The sequence below is a fragment of the Mercenaria mercenaria genome, chromosome 9 (genome assembly GCF_021730395.1).
Source record: "Mercenaria mercenaria strain notata chromosome 9, MADL_Memer_1, whole genome shotgun sequence".
Classification (NCBI taxonomy): domain Eukaryota; kingdom Metazoa; phylum Mollusca; class Bivalvia; order Venerida; family Veneridae; genus Mercenaria; species Mercenaria mercenaria.
In genome coordinates, this window is record NC_069369.1 from 19,969,436 (window position 1) to 19,988,022 (window position 18,587).

The following is an 18,587-nucleotide window of genomic DNA, read 5'->3' on the forward strand; positions in this document are numbered from 1 at the left end:
GATCCTCGTACGGACACGGAAATATACGGAATGCAGTTACCGGGCAATTTCCGTGATCCATTTCATTATGCGAAAAAATCTGATAAACGACTATCAATTCCATGAAATCACCAGCTCGGTAACTAATACAGCGGACAACGAATGCTCGTTACACAGATGGTGCGCAATAATTTAAGAGATTAAAAATGAAAACTCTTTCTTACCTCCAGACAATCAATTATTTAAGATAAGTACATCAGATTTAAGTGCGTTACATGTTCATCCTGTCTCATCAGTTCAGAGATTTACCATAAGGCAATAAGGCAAGGGTAGATTTCCTAGAAGTACAGATCACCCAAAACAGCCATGGTACGCTTTAAGAGATGAAAAAGAAACCGTAACGGAAAGATACAGCAGACGGGTTGCTTCAACAATCCAACAATAAGTTCATTTTAATTATGCAAAATACAAAAATGGGTAAGAGTTAGATAAAAAGGTGTGGGAGAAAGTGAACAAAACCTGTTTATAGTAAATAAACCAATGAGCGATCATAGTCTGCTAACCTTAATCTCTATGAAATGGACAAGAGGCTCATGATGACCCTGGATCGCTCACCTGAGTAATATGAGCTACCTGTTTCAAATGTCAAACTGATGATTAAATATTAAGAAAGTCAGTAGGCCACATTCATGGTCAATGAAATTCAGTTTTACGATTTGTGTGCAAAACTGTGTATGTCATCAAAATTTCAAGGCTGTATCTTAAAAAACAAGAAAGTAGGTCAGTAGGTCAAGGTCACAATCAAGTGACATCATATTACTTGGGGTCATCAGGTAATTATAATTAAACAGTCTTGGAAATAGGATCAGATGATTTTTTAAGTATTTTTCCTATATAACTCACATAATAACTAAGTGACCCCAGGGCGGGGCCTCTTTTAACCCCATGGGCATAATTTGAACAATTTTGGTAGAGGACTTTTAGACAATGCATCATACCAAATATCAAAAGCCTAGGTCATATGGTTTCAAACAAGAAGATTTTTAAAGCTTTTTCCTGTATGTCTATATAAAACTTGGGACACCCAGGGCAGAGCCTCTTTTCACCCAAGGGGTACAATTTGAACAATTTTGGTTGAGGACCATAAGACAATGCTACAAACCAAATATTAAAGGTCTAAGTGTTGTGGTTTCAGACAAGAAGATTTTTAAACTTTTTTTCCTTATACGAGTCTATGTCAAACTTGGGACCCCCGGGGCGGGGCCACATTTTACCCTAGGGGGATAATTTAAACAAACTTGGTAGAGGACCACTATATGATGCTACATACCAAATATCAAAGCCCTAGGCCATGTGGTTTTGTACAAGAAAATTTTCCCTATATAAGTCTATATAAACCATGTGACCCCCGGGGCGGGGCCATATTCGACCATAGGAGGATAATTTGAAAAATTTTGGTAGAGGACCACTAGATGATGCTTCACACCAGATATCAAAGCCCTAGGTCCTGTGGTTTTGGACAAGAGGATTTTTAAAGTTTTTCCTTTCGGTTGCCATGGCAACCAGAGTTCTGCATGGAATTCAATTATTTGAACAATTTTGAAAGGGGGCCGCCCAAGGATCATTCCTGTCAAGTTTGGTGTAATTCTGCCTAGTGGTTTTCAAGATTTTTTTAGAAATTGTTGACGGACGACGGACTACAAGCGGTCACAATAGCTCACCTTGTCACTTCGTGACAGGTGAGCTAAAAAGTAATCTATCTAGTACGTTACGTACAGAAAAAAACACAATCATACATCTAACTGTCCTCGAATGTTTTCTTTTATTTTCTCATATTTCTAGACATTGTTTGCATATACAAGCAACACAGACGTCTTTTCTGTCCAGGAATGTCATCATATATTTCACCTTGTTGTGAAATGCTGCGCTTTTAACAATTTCCAAAAAAGTGTCTGTTTGTTAACAATGATTCTGATATTGTGCAGTTTACTTACCTGGTATGGGGTATTATATACGTGACGAAATTGGTATCTACACGATTTGTAGCAATAAACATGCATTATCGTTACCATTAGTTCTAGATGGTTAGTGTACTGAATTTGAAAACATTTTTGCACGACCGCAGTGGAGTCTGTTAATTGGGTACCACAAACATGACATGCACAGTTGGATTTGGCGGCTGCCTCTTGGACAAATTATGCTACTAAAAATAAGATCAAGTATGTGATTATTTATTTCTCCAATAAATAATATTTCGTCTAACAAAGACTTTGTGATATAAATGACAAAATGGCTGCCAAGACAACTCATTGTAAATGTAAATACAATTATTCAACAGAGCAATGTAGACCACAAACTGTCATCATAATTATACAATGGCAAGTACATACAACTTTTTTCTGCAATAAAAAATCTTAACACATTAACACAATTTACGTTTCAATATTATAACATAACAATAAACAAAAACACACATTTAAACATATTTAACATATTGGACAGCATGTCTCTATTTTCAAACATAACTGAGTACTTCAGTATGCATTGTCATAGACACCGCTATACGTAAGATACCCGAGTGCTGTCTTTTCATGTGGTTGCAATCTCACATCGGTGTACCTGCGTTTGTTGAATTTCTGACAAATGGGATGAAACTGCCATTGATAAACTGGCTAAAGACTCCGGATGCCTAACATCTTCAGAATCGATTTTCAGCTCATTTTTTCTACAAAACGTTTTGTTTTCTTCTCGTGTGTGTGACAACTTCCCTGCTGTAACAGCCAAGCTCACTAAAGATTCTGGTTCATTATAAGAAAGGTCTTTATTGCGCCCATCCTGTTCTTTTTGAGGCAACAGTTCATCATTTTCAGGTGGACATTTCTCACAAAGTAGTATTTCCTGTGATGATGGATCATTACATACGTATTTTCCACTGGCATTGTCCTGTATCAAACTGTTTTTGATGTTTACGTCATCACCTGTGTGTTTTTCTCGCGGCCAACTATTGACATTGTCTGGACAAGTACAGTTCTCTTCAATAAACTTCCAAAACAGGAAGGCTGACTGTGGAGACCTCATGTTTTCCAATGACCGATATGGCTTCACTTCTATATCTAACTTATTCTGGCTTTCATTTTTGTTCTTTTTATCTACACCTCTATTGGAATCCATCTGTTGTCCAGTCTGATGTACACAGGAATGATCATTTCCTCCAGACATGTTTTGAAAAGTGTCATCAAAGTCCTGAAAGCTATTCTCCAATGATTTACTTAATATTCCAATCTCTGAATTAAATCCTGAAGTTTTAAAGCCAGAGGCAGATTCCCTTGTTATAACGTTTTCTTCTTCAACTTTATTAAATTTTAACATTGGCTGTACATCTACTGATTCTTCCTTCTTTGAACCAGCAAGGAAAGTTTGTTCAATTTCTATGTCTCTCCTGTTCATGTTCTCAGCACGAATGCCTTTGCACAAAGAGCATATAATTTCTTGTACTGGATATTCCATTTCATCGAGATTGTCTATGCTCTTATTTTCAGTTAAAGACTTACCAGTCCAATATAAGGAGTCAGAACTGTCACATTTTAGATTGGGAGCATCAGCAGTCAATTCACTATCGTCATTCTCTATGTTCTCAGTAACGTCAGAGCCATGATCTGACTCTATGTAACCAAGATTAGAAAAGGTTATCCCAGCTACTGCATCCTGCTGCTTAAGTCGTTTTCTTCTGTTTCTTTCTTCAACATATTTTTCATTTTCAGAACTGTATTTAACAAGTGGTGAAGAACCAGTTTGTTCAAACTTCGACTCTATTTTATAACTGCTTAACCACTGATCCTTAACTACATTCTCACGATTTATACAAGCGCTTTGTTTTGGCTCATGCATATCTATAGCCTGTTGCTTATCACCATGTTCTTCAAAGTTAATTTCGTTTGCTGTACCATCGGTTTCATGGTTTTCTATTTTCATCTGACTTACTGGTATCAAAATAAACTCATCCCCATTAAGCTGAAAGTATGGGAAAACGGCACTTTCATTACAGTTTCTGTCACTTTTTGAACTACATCCCGATGTTGCATGTTCAACTGACGCATTTACTTGGGTGCTCAAAGCTTCAAGACTAATAACAGACGACTCAACTTTGTCAACAATCTTATATTCCTCTCCCTCAGTGATATTACTATCTTTCTGTTTTTGATCAAAGGTTACAAGCGTATCCTGACTTGAATCTCCTTCAAAAGATGGCAGACTTTGACTGCAGCAAGCGCTGTCAGTTGTTGAACAATCAAGTTCAATTACTGTACACAAAGGTCCATGATCATGTTTCTGATCTAGAGTTTCTTTTAAACCATTTCCCGTTTCTTCAGGTGTACCTCCTCTATTACCTCCAAAGAACTGAGCAGAAAATGGACCAGTGATATACCGTCGCCTTTGTCTCCATTTTTTGTGAAGTCTTTGATAGTTTGTCTTGGGATAGATAGCATTGTTGCTTGCATTCCCTTCAGCCAGACTCTTGTAATATATGAGGTCCACGTTTGCACTACTTGGTGAAGGATTTGAATTGTTAGTAAAATTTTGACGTGCTCGATGCTGTGTGTATACCATATCATCTGGTCTCCTGTAATAACAAATATTTTTACACAACATGTCATTACTTAACCAAACTAAGTGCGAATAATTACACGAAAATTTATTTAATATTTACTCCAATTATAAATAAATCTGTCAATTTCTATCTCAATATAAACAAATATATAAACATATGGACATCTTAATATTGTATTATTACAGGCATAATTATGTAATAAAGAAATTAAAATAGTTTTTTGTTCATTATTTTCTTCCAGTTCCTCAAATCAATACAGTTAACAAACATGATTTGTATCACAACGAACCTGAAGTATTTTGAGACTGTACAACTGGACACCATAAGGATGACACACACCATCCCACCAGTATAAAATGAAGCCCAAAGTACATTCTGAAAATGTCATTCATAGTAACATAGGAAAAAGGAAAAAAGTCATTATGATTATATAACATTTGTACTGCGATTGTTAAAATCTGTATTTGTGTATTCATCAAAACTTACCAGTAATCCCAAAGGTTTACCAATATGGCTAAAAACGCACTGACAAGAAAAAAGTCAAAAGTTTGGATGATAAAGATGGGTATATATGCTATCAAAATTCAGAGGTTGTCACAGTTCTTTCGATTAGTGTAAACACCAACAGAAGGGCCCCCAAACAAAAAAAAGGCCCAATAAACACCTAATAAACACCACTAAAACCATGATCCGCAAGCGAGTTGTTAGTCCAATAAACACCATCAAAACCATGTTCCAATTTCACATGCAAATGAGCTAATGGATCGCTAATTAACATAAATGTGTCATTTAACAACACGCTAATGGAGCGCAGAGTAGATCGCTCAATAGAACGCATAATAGATCGTATAATGGATTGCTCAAAGGATTGCATAGTAGATCGCTTAATAAATCACTCAATGGAATGCGTTTCAACAAACAGATACATTCCTAACTGCAGGCTGCATTTAATTGAAACCATTCAGTTTTGACAAATTGTTTATGTGACTCGCGTGTAGCCTGAATTTGCAGAGATATGCAGTAATTATGTATAACTGTTGATAAGGCCTTTCTGTTAAAATGTTTCAAACATTAATTTGTTACAAAAATGTTATCTACTATTATATATATTTATATATATGATTCAAATTTTGCAATCATTCAACATTTTCGTGATCATTGGGATTCAGCTTTATACACATCATTTGATTTATCATGTACAGGCACGTGTCCAGGTGGGGGGCCAGGGGGCCCGGGCCCCCCCCAGCTGGCTGGCTAGTTACGATTTTTATTACTATGGGCCCCTCAATTAACAAATTTATACACCAGCGCAACTGGCTTGATTTGACAGCAATACACAGGCTAAAGAGCCATAAAACAGTGTCCGGTAGTGGAAATTAGCCCCAGGCATGTCACAGGTAAAAGTTTACAGATCTGTGCTTGCTTCATTGATCGCTTGATTGGTACTTGATTGGGTAGTGGAGAAACTATTATGTTTTTTACTCTTTGGAAGTGTTATAAAATGATCAGAACATTGTTGGTTTTGTGAAGTAAATCTTAAAATGAATCTGAAAATTGAAACATTATGATGGTTGTATTTCGTTTTTACATTAAGGCACATTCCCCAAATATTTATTAAATTGATAGATATTTATCCTATCTTTTTATTTTACAACAATTATGAATTTGAAACTACTGTATCAATTTAACTCTTTTGGGTCCAATAACCTTACTTAAAAACTCTCATAGTTTTAAAAGTAGTTTCTCAGTAAATCTTACAAAACGCAGCTGAAACTCGTTACTTATGAGGGGTTTTATACATAAAAATATCATTTAATATGTGCTGTGATGTTATAGTTTGTACAGTCAAAGAAGTATAAAATACACATCTATTTATTTTTTATAGATCTCTGGTACAGTTAAGAGTTCATTGTCATTTGAAATCTATGATGTAAATAGTAATTGTCATAATACTTCGTTTGTTTTGTTGGAAATCTAAAAACATTTTGCCATTTTACAAATAGGATACCCTTAATAATTAGACTAGCCACTAGACTGATAATTACGATATTTCAATGATTTTTTTTGATTTTTTTATGTTCATAGAGACAAAAGCCAGTCTATTCTAGAGATTTTCTAAGAGGACTGATGTTAAAATTGTAATATTGGACATAGTATATAGACTGGCTCAGTTCACTACATGAAATCATAAAAATGTGAAAAAAATATCATAGTCTAGGAGCTAGTCTACTTAATAATCATCTTAAAACTTCAACATTTTTTAAAACTGGGTATCATACAGAAAAATAAGTCCATACACTGTGAATGTACAATCATACATGCATTGAAAAGGCTTGATGAAATGATTAAAAAGTAGACTTTTCCTTAAATATATGATACATTCATGCATCCTTAAAGGTGTTTCAGGTAGCAGGAAAATGCATCTATTCATGTGCCATATTAAAAAAAAAATCGCAATCGGCTTGATGAAATGATTAAAAAGTAGACTTTTCCTTAAATATATGATACATTCATGCATCCTTAAAGGTGTTTCAGGTAGCAGGAAAATGCATCTATTCATGTGCCATATTAAAAAAAAATCGCAATCGGGAGGGGATACCCCTCCCGAACCCACCCCAGGTTGGGCCCCCCCAGCAAACAAATCCTGCACACGGGCCTCATGTAGCTAACAGAAGTTCAATCTTTGTGAAATATGAACAGAAAAAGAGAAACATACATTAATTTAAGCTAGTTTTCATATAAGTAAGTATACTGTATACTGGTCATTTGAATCAGCATTTCAAAAACTATTATGTTATATTAAATAAAATCTTTGAATTCTAACATACACTTGTTTTATTAAAATCTTTAAAGAATCACAATGTAAACATGCATTTATTTATACTGAATTGTAAGTATTAAGAAAATACCTTAAGTTGTAATTCATAGAAGACAAATGAAATAACAACCACCATTTTCTCTTCTAAAAATCCATATCCTGCCATCCTCTATTCTTATTACTTACAAAATGCACTAATTTCTGTCCCTTTATATTATACCTTAGATGAGATTACATAACATAACCATAGCAACTAGAAGATATGCTGTAATGGTAAATAGAAGGGATCAAAACCATATGTTTCCTGATAAAAGAGGTGAAAGCCTTCTGAATGACTCTGTAAAGTTAATAGCTCACTTCAAAATCGCGATCCGTTTAATGGAACACGTTCCGTTAACGATCCGTTGCAATTATTTCTTGACTGTTTCAATGGATCGCTAATGGAATATGCACTAACAAACATCGAAAAAGCGGTTCTGATAGTGTTTATAAGGTGTTTTGATCATGTGTTTATTTAAAAAGGAATTTTTTTGTTTGTGAGACTCTATCTGGTACGTACTATTTGACCTAAGCAGGTAACATCTACCCTTCTAGTACATTATGTAGTGTTATTCAACAAATTAAATACTTCTCTTGAATTATGGTTACACTTACAAACTACACTATATCAACTGCTATACTTACAAGGGCATCTAGGAAATGGTCACAGAACGAGGCAATCACAATATCATAGACATCAGCCAAAACCTTACACCGACCAATATCAGTACTCAACTGAAACAAACAGTTCAAATATATATCCCTGTTAATTATGACTGTGATCACATAAGAATATAGAAGTTCTTGATGTTAGGAATCATGCAACTAAATGAAAATGTTCAATTGACATGTTGATGGATGGAGATTAAAGTAATGTCTTCTTTACTTATTTCTTAAATGTTAGCTTACCACATCTACATGTAACAAAACAGTATGGATATAACATGAAGAAAAAAAGCTTTGTACGAAACAACATATTACTATTATGTTTATCATATTTGTTTTGTTACAAGAAACTGGAATTTAAGATATTACATCAAATATGTTATATATATATTCTTGGTATTTTTGCTATTAAGAATGAATGGCATGTAGAAGAATAATATAACACATTATGTCATAAAACTTACTTCATTTAAGACAGAGTTGATCAATGTATCAGGGACCGACTTCATTCCATTCAAAAAGCCTTCAAGAGTCTGGTAAGAAAATAAAAAAAATCAAATGATACTACATAGTGTTCTTAAACTCCGGGGTGTTTATTTATTATGATACCGAAGAATAATCCTATAAAATTAGACTACACATAATGAGTAATATTTCTATGTTTGATGACTCCCAAGTCACCTCCTTTCTGAGATATATGTAACACAAACTTTTAGACCCTCTATGCAGTCAAGGGTCACAACGTTTTCTGGCTGAGTGAAAGGCCTGCTGCACAACTCTACATACTGAATAACATTCCTAAATTTCACAACTCTAGGTCAAATACTTAAATTTGAGACATGCAGCACCACTTTTAAAGGCCATTTATGCATATTTTCAATTGTCAAGGGCCATAACTCTGGTCTTACTGAGTGCAATAAAATTAACTTGCTCAATAACAGTCCTATTATGTTTGATGACTCTAGATCAAATACTTATATATGCAAAACACAAATAATTCTACAAAATGCATAACAGAGTAATGGTTCTTGGCCTTTCCTTACTGATTTAATGATGAGAAGCAAGTGTAAAAAGTGACCTGTATTGCAGTGGGAACACAGAAGTTTCCTATCAGTAAAAACTTTACTAGTGTTTGTCCTTTTTGGTTGTTGGCAACAGATGCTGTTTGAGTAATTGCAGGATACAGCTTTGCGGACCAAAGTGGAAGGATGAAAAGACAGATGGACAGAGGGCATTCCTATAGTCCCTTATGGTGTTCCATTGGTAGGGGACTAAATATGTTTTTAGGCATTTAGGAGCTAAGAAACAAAAACTATTTTTACTTAAATTTCAAGTGACCCTGACCTAAAAGCATAGATTATGTGCGCAACACACTGTCTTATCTTGGGGAACATTTGTATGCAGTACTAAGATAATCCACCAATGCACATAAAAGTTATGGAGCGGAAACAATTTTACTTGACCTTAAATAGTGATCTTGACCTTTGACTAACCATGTGTCTTGTGCACAACATTTAGTCTAATGGTGGGGAAAATATCTGTGTAGTAATAAAAAAAAATACTTCAATGCATTTAAAAGTTATGGAGCAAAAACAAGTTTTACTTCAATTTCAATAGTGACCTTGACCTTTGACCACCAAGCATGGGTCATGTATAGGACATATTGTCTGGTCACAAGGAACATCTGCTTGTGGTGGTAAAATATCCTTCAATGCATATAAAAATGGGAACAATTAAACAATGACCTTGACCAAATTAAGTTATTGAGCAAACAATGTTATTCTCTGTTTTAAGTAACAGTGACCTTTTGTCCTTGACCCAATTAGCCCAATATGCAATCCCAAGCTTAATGTTTTCCTATAAGCTACCTATAAGCACAGTTTCATTTCAATATGTAAATCTCAACCCAAACTAGAGTTGAGCTGATGCTGCCCATCCACTATTCCAATTAACTTGCCAATCAAATAAATTAAACCAGGTTTTTAAGTATGAAAAACCTAGTTAAAATGCATTCATATACTTCCAATTAACTGATGTTGTAGCTAGCCACTACTTTTTTCAACAATTTTGAGTACATCAGCATACCATTATGAGGTAACAAACTATTTATGTTTAAGAAATAAACTAAAGCTAGATAATTTTCTTAAACAAAGGGAATTATACTGAAGAGAAGAGATTATATTAAAAATTCAATACCATTTAATCTAAGATGTCAAAAATGAAAATATAAGAAGACAGTAAATATAGTCCAACCTGTGTTAAGCAGCCAGTTAATGGAAAATACCAAATTATTTTCTTTACACAGGGTGACCACTTAATGCAGGCAATGATACTGTCAGAAGTACATTATTTCAGAAAAGTAAATATACATTTATAAAATGTGGCTAAAGTATGTGTAATGCTCACTGGTATTACTAGGTGGAAGATATTGTTGGCATTTTAAGATTAGCCCCTAACATAAACAAAAGTAAGACTGTTTCCATAATCTTTTAAACAAGTCTACACTCAACAAAATTCTTAATCGGTCAGTTTATATTTGTATTACTTTTTTGTTAATATTGCATGTATTTACACAAAATTTCACATGCCTATATTTGAATCGGTATTGCAGCTACTTATTAATTTATTTTTGGCGACTAACGGCCAAAGTAACCATATTAGGCGTTCTGACTAATATTGCATATTTTGCACATGTTGGTTGTTGGTTTACACTTTTGGTATTACTGATGAAAGTCCAACTAAAACAAGAGCTGTCTCCATAGGATGACACATGCCCCCGATGGCACTTTGAATGAATAGTTATGGCCGATGTTAGAGTTTAGGACCTTTGACCTACGGACCTGGGTCTTGCGCACCACACGTCGTCTTACTGTGCAACACATTCATGCGTAGTTATTTTAAAATCCATGCATAAATGACAAAGATATGGACCGGACATGCCCATCATTGCACTATCATGAAATATGACCTTTAACGTCTAAGTGTGACCTTGACCTTTGAGCTACGGACCTGGGTCTTGCGCGCGACACGTCGTCTTACTGTGGTACACATTCATGCCAAGTTATTTGAAAATCCATCTATGGATGACAAAGATATGGACCGGACACGAATGCACTATCATGAAATATGACCTTTAACATCTAAGTGTGACCTTGACCTTTAAGCTAAGGACCTGGGTCTTGCGCGCGACACGTCGTCTTACTGTGGTACACATTCATGCCAAGTTATTTGAAAATCCATCCATGGATGACAAAGATATGGACCGGACACGAATGCACTATCATGAAAAATGACCTTTAACGTCTAAGTGTGACCTTGACCTTTGAGCTACGGACCTGATTCTTGCGCGCGACATGTCGTCTTACTGTGGTACACATTTATGTTATTTGAAAATCCATCCATGGATGACAAAGATATGGACCGGACACAAAAATTGCGGACAGACCGACAGACTGTTCAAAAACTATATGCCTCCCTCCGGGGGCATTAAAACGCATATCATGGTGAATTTGACACAACAGAAACGTGATCGAGCTGTCGGAATGTTGCTAGCCTTGACACATTTGCGACACGTGTGTAATTATTTTTGCAATTTCCAAATAATTTTGATATAACTTGTGTGTAGCTGTTACTTTTAGTGTTATTTCCATTTTCAACGTTATTTCCGTTTACAAGAACCTTCAATCGTTGGTTATCTACCATCCGCGCTCTTTTGGCGAAATTTAACCGAAGTACAATTCACTGAAGTGACTGATTTTGAATTTTGTTGTATAATTCAAACAGCCTGGGCGCGTTGCTCTTGTGTCAATTTCACGATGATATGTGCATGTTTTCTAGTAGGACTTTCGTCAATAATGCTAAAAGTGTTCATTAACACGTGCATATTGGTGCCCATGACCTGCACGTGCAAAATATGCTAAATTCATCAAAACGCCTAATGCAGTTACTTTGGCCGTGAGTCGGTCAGAAGTAAATCAATAATTAGAAACAATGCTTATTCAAATGTCGGTATGTGAAATTTCGTGTAAATACATGCATTATTAACAAAATAATGATACAATATAAACTGAGCGATTAGGAATTTTGTTGAGTGCAGAATTGAATACAAAAACATGTGATGTGACCATTAGTCAGATGATGCATTTAGGAATAAAAAACAGTTGCTGCTGACCGCATAAAGCAGGTGGCCTGATATAAGAAGTAATTTGAATAAGGAAATTTGTTGTGACCATTGATTGCAGGTGACAGCTTATGAAAGGTGACAGCACAAATTTGACTATAATCCTGTTTTCATTTACTTCCAATTTTTTCCAAATGCAACAAATAATACTATGTATATACATACCTGTACAACAATATTGACAGCTTCGATCTCAATATAACTTGTAAGATCATCTAAATCCTGGGATAAGTCAGTTATGATTGCCTGCAAAAACAAAACATAGTGGTATACATTACTTTTTAAGACAAAATGTAACTTAAAACTTTTTTGCTTTTTGACCAACATTTCACAGACAGATATATACTGTCAAATGAAACACCTTAAAAAAAGATGCATATATGTAAGTATTCCTCCTAAAACCCATAATTACCTTTGAAATAGGAATATCAGCACAATTTACTGACGGATCATAATGATAGCTATATAGAGGATATTTATTTTGAGTAAAAAATAAATATATTGCACTGAGAAGGGAGACAATTGCTATATTGCTATATTTGCCTCACAAAACAACCATATTTTCTTTTCTTTAGAATTATTCATATTGAAATATGCATTTTGCAACAAAATTGAACCTCAGCACCGGAAACAGGTGCACATAAGAAAAAATGCCACCAGGTGTCTTTTGATGTTACAAAGAGTTATACAACATAAACTTCTATTTCTGAGTATTTCATGCTAATATTTAGAGCATAACATTATGAAATTCTTGTCAAGTAACACTATCTGAATCTAGAAATATTCTATTAAGGTATTGGACCCCTAATAGTAATGTTTAAAAAATGGCATTTGCTTGGTATATTTTTAAAGTTGACCATGTTTCGCACTGTGTTGCAAATTTTAAACAACTTTTACCGTGCCCTTTTTTGTAAATTTTGTGTAATTTATGGTATTTCCTCAAGCTCAGGTAGAGACAAATTTCAATGTGATGGCCACCTTCTAAAACGTTTGCAGAGAATTCATTACAGCATTAATTTTGATAAAAGAAACATCAAACTATTGTTAAACAATTATAAAACACAAAATAAAACTGTAAATATCATTTTCTCTAGGGTGCCTCAAGTAAACGGATTTAATGATACAGAATTCTAACTCCAACATTGAAAAAATAAGGTCGAATCCTGCGGGTCTGTTTTTAATTTTGCTCACTTCATTCAAAAATAACCTTGGGGCAGAAGTAATACCTACCTGCATTTCTTCCACGATGTGTAATCTAAAGAATGTAGGCAAAATAGAGAACTTTTACCGCATGTAACTCAGTATTTTTAAAGATGTCTAACTCTACCCCTCCTGATTCAGCGATAAATTCACTTTGAACAGCAAGAAATCGCTTATAAAATGAAAATTTTCCACTTTTTTACAATACATCCATATTAAGTCTTGAACGAAGTAAAAACTAACTAGAAAAAAGGAAAATGTGGGGAAAAAAAGTTTGGTCCCAGTGGGGCTTGAAACTACGCCCCCCTGAAAACTGCAGTCAAAGTAGGTTTATGGTAGGAATTGAATACTCTTCAAAAAGGAGGTACTCTATTACGGGTCCAATACCTTAAGAACTGAGTTCAGTGCAATTATCCCGCCACAACCTATTTTCGGACACAACTCGTATTCGGCCGGCCCCGGTAGTACTTTAGTTTTCCTGCCCCTTCCGGTTTCCCACGCGCACGCTTTGTTTACAAACGCCGTACAAATGTCATTCTGGTAGTTTTGAAGTAAAATGAAAATTAAAACAGTAAGTAAATGATAAAAACTGTTACATTTTTACATGTTTTCACTATTCCCAAAATATAACTTCCAAAATTTGTGTTTTTAGAAATATAAATCCAATGTTTTCATGTTGACAGTTCCGATCGTCTGGCAGATGAGGTTTTTCTATAGGCCCCGCCCACCTGTCAAATTTTGCAAAAGTATACTTCACATATAAAGTTACGCGTTCATGTACCCATGTACCTTATGAGATGTTCTTTACTAACTTGGTAATGAAAATTTAAGCAGTGTAAGTAAAGTTTTTTTTTTCTTTGTTTCTTTTCAGAACCACGTGCCCTCTAGGGGGTCATACAGACCTTATGATAATGATAACATGACAAATGCATATATGGCAGTGAAAAACAATACAATGTCTTTGAGAAAAGGGTCTTAGTACCGAACACAAGCCCCCAAAGGTTGTACCAGGGAAGTTTTCAAAGAGCCAAGCTGTCACCTCAGGAAAAAGCAAAACTGACCCTTATTGGCTCTGTAAATGGCATTGGGCAACAAGTTCCCCCATACTTCATATTTCCTGGTGCAAGGATGTTGGACTCTCTCATGGCAGGTGCAACCCCAGGTGCTGTTGGAAGAGTTACAGTCAGTATGGTCCAATACAGAGGTTTTTGCAGATAACATGAAACCTAGACATAACAATGAACATGTACTGGTATTATATGATGGACATAAAAGCCATGTGTCTTTGAGTTTGATTGAGTAGGTCAAGCCTGAAAACCTCATTTTGTTTGTACTACCCCCACACCCTCACATGGCAGCCACTTGCTTCAGCCGCTGGATGTCAGCTGCTTTGGTCCTTTTGAATTAGCCTGGAACAGCGCTTGTCACACTTTTATGCGTGAATCTGGTGGCTGTTTTGTAACACGCTATGATGTATGCCAGCTTGCTTGCAAGGTCTATGCCAGCACATTATCACCAGCAAACATTCAAGCGGCTTTCAGAAAATGTGGTATCTATCCATTTGATCGCAATGTTGTGTCAGATAGCCAAGTTGCACCCTCTACAGCATTTCACAAGGACCCAGATACTTCCAATCAGGTAGACAGTAATTGTAATCCTGTCCCAGTACAAACTCAATGTGCTGAAAATTTTCTACTGAAAAAAGACGGCAAAATATTAGAAAATGTGCAAAAGGCCAAAGTAAGGAACACGCTACGTAAAGTGGTAGGTGGCAAGGCTATAACCGAGGATGAGGTTGTTGAGAAAATTACTGAACACAATGACAAGACAAAGTCTAAACAGAATGACAGTAAACAGAATAGAAATAAAGGTATAAAGTCTGTTGTTGATCTAACCCTATCAACCTCAGTTAATTACCTGCAAAGAAACCAAAAAAAAAAATGCTTAAATGAAAATTTTTCAGTTTCTGATGACGACGATGATGAAGAGATACCAGATTCTGAAAAGTGTGTTATCTGTAAGAAGTTCAGTGTAGACACATCCAAGAAACCCAACATTTTCATTGTCAAATGGGCTGAATGTGACAAGTGTAAGGGATGGGTACACTTATCATTCTGTACCACAGTGAGGGTAATCAGAAGAGGAGACACATTCCTGTGACCCCACCAACTAACTCCATAAACTAACATTGAAAATACTTTGTAAATACGTTCTTTGGAATTTTACTTGTTACTTACAGTTAAATTTGATGTTTGAGGTTTGTTTAAACTGTTTCTGACTTTTTGTGACGTAGACTTTGGAGCGCAGTATACTTTGAAGCAGGTGTCCGAAACCGGGTTGTACAACTTCCAGTTCATGGGAAAGTGGGTCAGCCATGTTGGAAAGGATATCTAAAACATGCTGCGGGATGAGGTTTGTTTACTTGCGTATTATTTAAGATAAATGATTGTTGAACAAAACTCCAGCAGTTATAATTGTTGTACATTTTTCACGTAGCGAAACCGTAGCGATATACCATTAGGTGTCCGAAAACGGGTTGTACCGGGATACATTCATCCTCTTTTACATAAATAATTATAAATTAATACACATTGTATTAGCAGATCAGCAAAACTATATCACTCACAGTTAGTTATATGTATATCTCACTGATAAAGCACAGCTTGTATTTCATTAAGTAGCATAAAATACAATACCTTTATCGACTGACTAGTGCTGTTTAGTCCATCTAAAATTGTTGTTAGATTTTCCTGCAATAACATGTACATTTAAAGTAACCTGTACGTCTACAGAAACAATGTATGGTATTTGCCAATAATGCACAATGGATTGATAATGAAATTAATGCAAATGTAGATATCAAATTGTCAAAAAGAATCATACGACAAAAATGAAGAACAGGTTAGAAATCTAGTGTACGATACTTCTATTCCTTCACACTTCCTAATAGCAGGTCTATATTACGTGCTTTAAGAGAGTCAATATTCAACACACCTTTGCTTGGCTATAGTAACAAGAGCTGTCCGTAAGGCAGCATGCTCCACTATTCGGCGATTTGACAGTAAAATGGATTTTAATAATAATGTCTCAATAAGAGACCTCTACTTTAAAAGGAAGATACACCAAGATATAACAAGAGCTCGTCGAACACGAAATGCCCCCGTTGATGCATTTAGTAATTGCACAAGGAACAGAAATTATATGCTCACTGTAAACAAAAGTTCTACCATTCTGGTTTAATCTGACACAAAACTATGCATGTGGTCCAAATTTGAAGCATGTGCCTTCAAAAACATGAAAGTAGGTAACTAGGTCAATGTCCAGGTCAAAATTTTTTTCGGTGCACAAAACTATGCATGTGGTCCAAATTTGAAGGCTGTAGCTACAGAAATGTGAAAGTAGGTCACAAGGTAAAGGTCAAGGTCAACTCATGTCAAGGTTCATCTTGCAACTCAAAACCATACATGTGGTCAAAATTTAAATGTTGTAGGTTATTGACAGGAAGACTTTAAAAACTTTTCCCTATATAAGTCTATATGAACCATGTGACCCCCAGGGCGGGGCCATATTTGACCCTAGGGGGATAATTTGAACAAACTTGGAAGAGAATCACTAGATGATGCTACATTACAAATATAAAAGCCTTAGTCTTTGTGGTTTGAACAAGAAGATTTTCAAAGTTTATCCCTATATAAGTCTATGTAAACCATGTGACCCCCGGGGCGGGTCCATATTTGACCCTAGGGGGATAATTTGAACAATCTTAGTAGAAGCCTACTAGATGATGTCACAAACAAATATCAAAGCCCTAGGCCCTGTGGTTTTGGACAAGAGGTTTTTCAAAGTTTTTCCCTATATAAGTCTATATAAACCATGTGACCCCCGGGGCGGGGCCATATTAGACCCCAGGGCAATAATTTGAATCATCTTGGTAGAGGACTACTAGATGATGCTTCACACTAAATATCAAAGCCCTAGGCTCTGTGGTTTTAGACAAGAAGATCAGAAACCGTTTTAACTGTTCCTGGCCAATGTGACCTTGACCTTTGACCTAATAACCTCAAAATCAATAGGGGTCATCTGCTGATCATGACCAACCTAATTATCTATTTTCCTGACACTAGGCCCAAGCGTTCTTGAGTTATTGCCCGGAAACCATTTTACTGTTCCTGGTCAATGTGACCTTGACCTTTGACATACTTACCTCAAAGTCAATAGGGGTCATCTGCTGGTCACGAACAACCTCCCTATCAACTTTTGTGACCCTAGGCCTATGCTTTCTTGAGTTAACATCCGGAAACCGTTTAACTGTTCAGGGTCACTGTGACCTTGACCTTTAACATATTGACCTCAAAATCAATAGGGGTCATCTGCTCGTCATGACCAACCTCCCTATCAACTATCATGATCCTAGGCCTAAGCGTTCTTGAGTTATCATCCGGAAACCGTTTTACTATTCAGGGTCACTGTGACCTTGACCTTTGACATACAGACCTCAAAATTACTAGGCCCAAGCATTCTTGAGTTATCATCCGGAAACGGATTGGTCTACATTCCGACCAACCGACATCTGCAAAACAATATACCCCACTTCTTCGAAGGGGGGCATAAAAAGAATCTAACTACTCAGAAGGGTTAAAGGTCAAGTATGGAAGGGGTACTGACATTCTTTATTTTGATGGAATTAAATTATATCAGAAAAAACAGTGCACATAAAGTATAAAGACTTTGCTAAACTCAAATTATATTCTATTTATTTTTTATTTATTTTTATTTTATTTTATTTATTTATTAATATAGCAGATGATGATGATAAAGATACATCTTAAGTTTTCAAGTCATTATCTTATATTGTATTAAAGTTATATCCAGAAAGAGAAGATTGCCAAAAACCTTTAAGTATGAAAGGGGCATAATTCTGTCAAAAATACAATTAGAGTTATGGGGATTGTAACCACACATGCAGATGATGATTATAAAGAAATAGATTTAATTTCAAGTCATTATCTTTTAAAGTACCAAAGATATGTCTATATGAAAAAATATAAAGCTTTTGAAAAAATTTAACATGAAAATAATTCCAAGTATAACACCCC

At 35.4% G+C, this 18,587-nt stretch overlaps 1 protein-coding gene across 1 annotated transcript in view; it reads right to left on the reverse strand.

Moving 5' to 3' along the window:
• Nucleotides 1-2,194: 2,194 nt before the first annotated feature.
• LOC123546634 (prominin-1-A-like) overlaps nucleotides 2,195-18,587 on the reverse strand; it is a 37,649-nt gene continuing 21,256 nt past the window's right edge. Inside the window, exons 18-23 of the mRNA XM_053550950.1 lie at nucleotides 16,188-16,241; nucleotides 12,457-12,537; nucleotides 8,576-8,644; nucleotides 8,091-8,180; nucleotides 4,878-4,963; nucleotides 2,195-4,600 (exon numbers count right to left, since the gene is read on the reverse strand). Coding sequence (XP_053406925.1) covers nucleotides 2,569-4,600; nucleotides 4,878-4,963; nucleotides 8,091-8,180; nucleotides 8,576-8,644; nucleotides 12,457-12,537; nucleotides 16,188-16,241 — 2,412 coding nt within the window. The 3' untranslated portion in view covers nucleotides 2,195-2,568. The remainder of the gene's footprint in view (nucleotides 4,601-4,877; nucleotides 4,964-8,090; nucleotides 8,181-8,575; nucleotides 8,645-12,456; nucleotides 12,538-16,187; nucleotides 16,242-18,587) is intronic.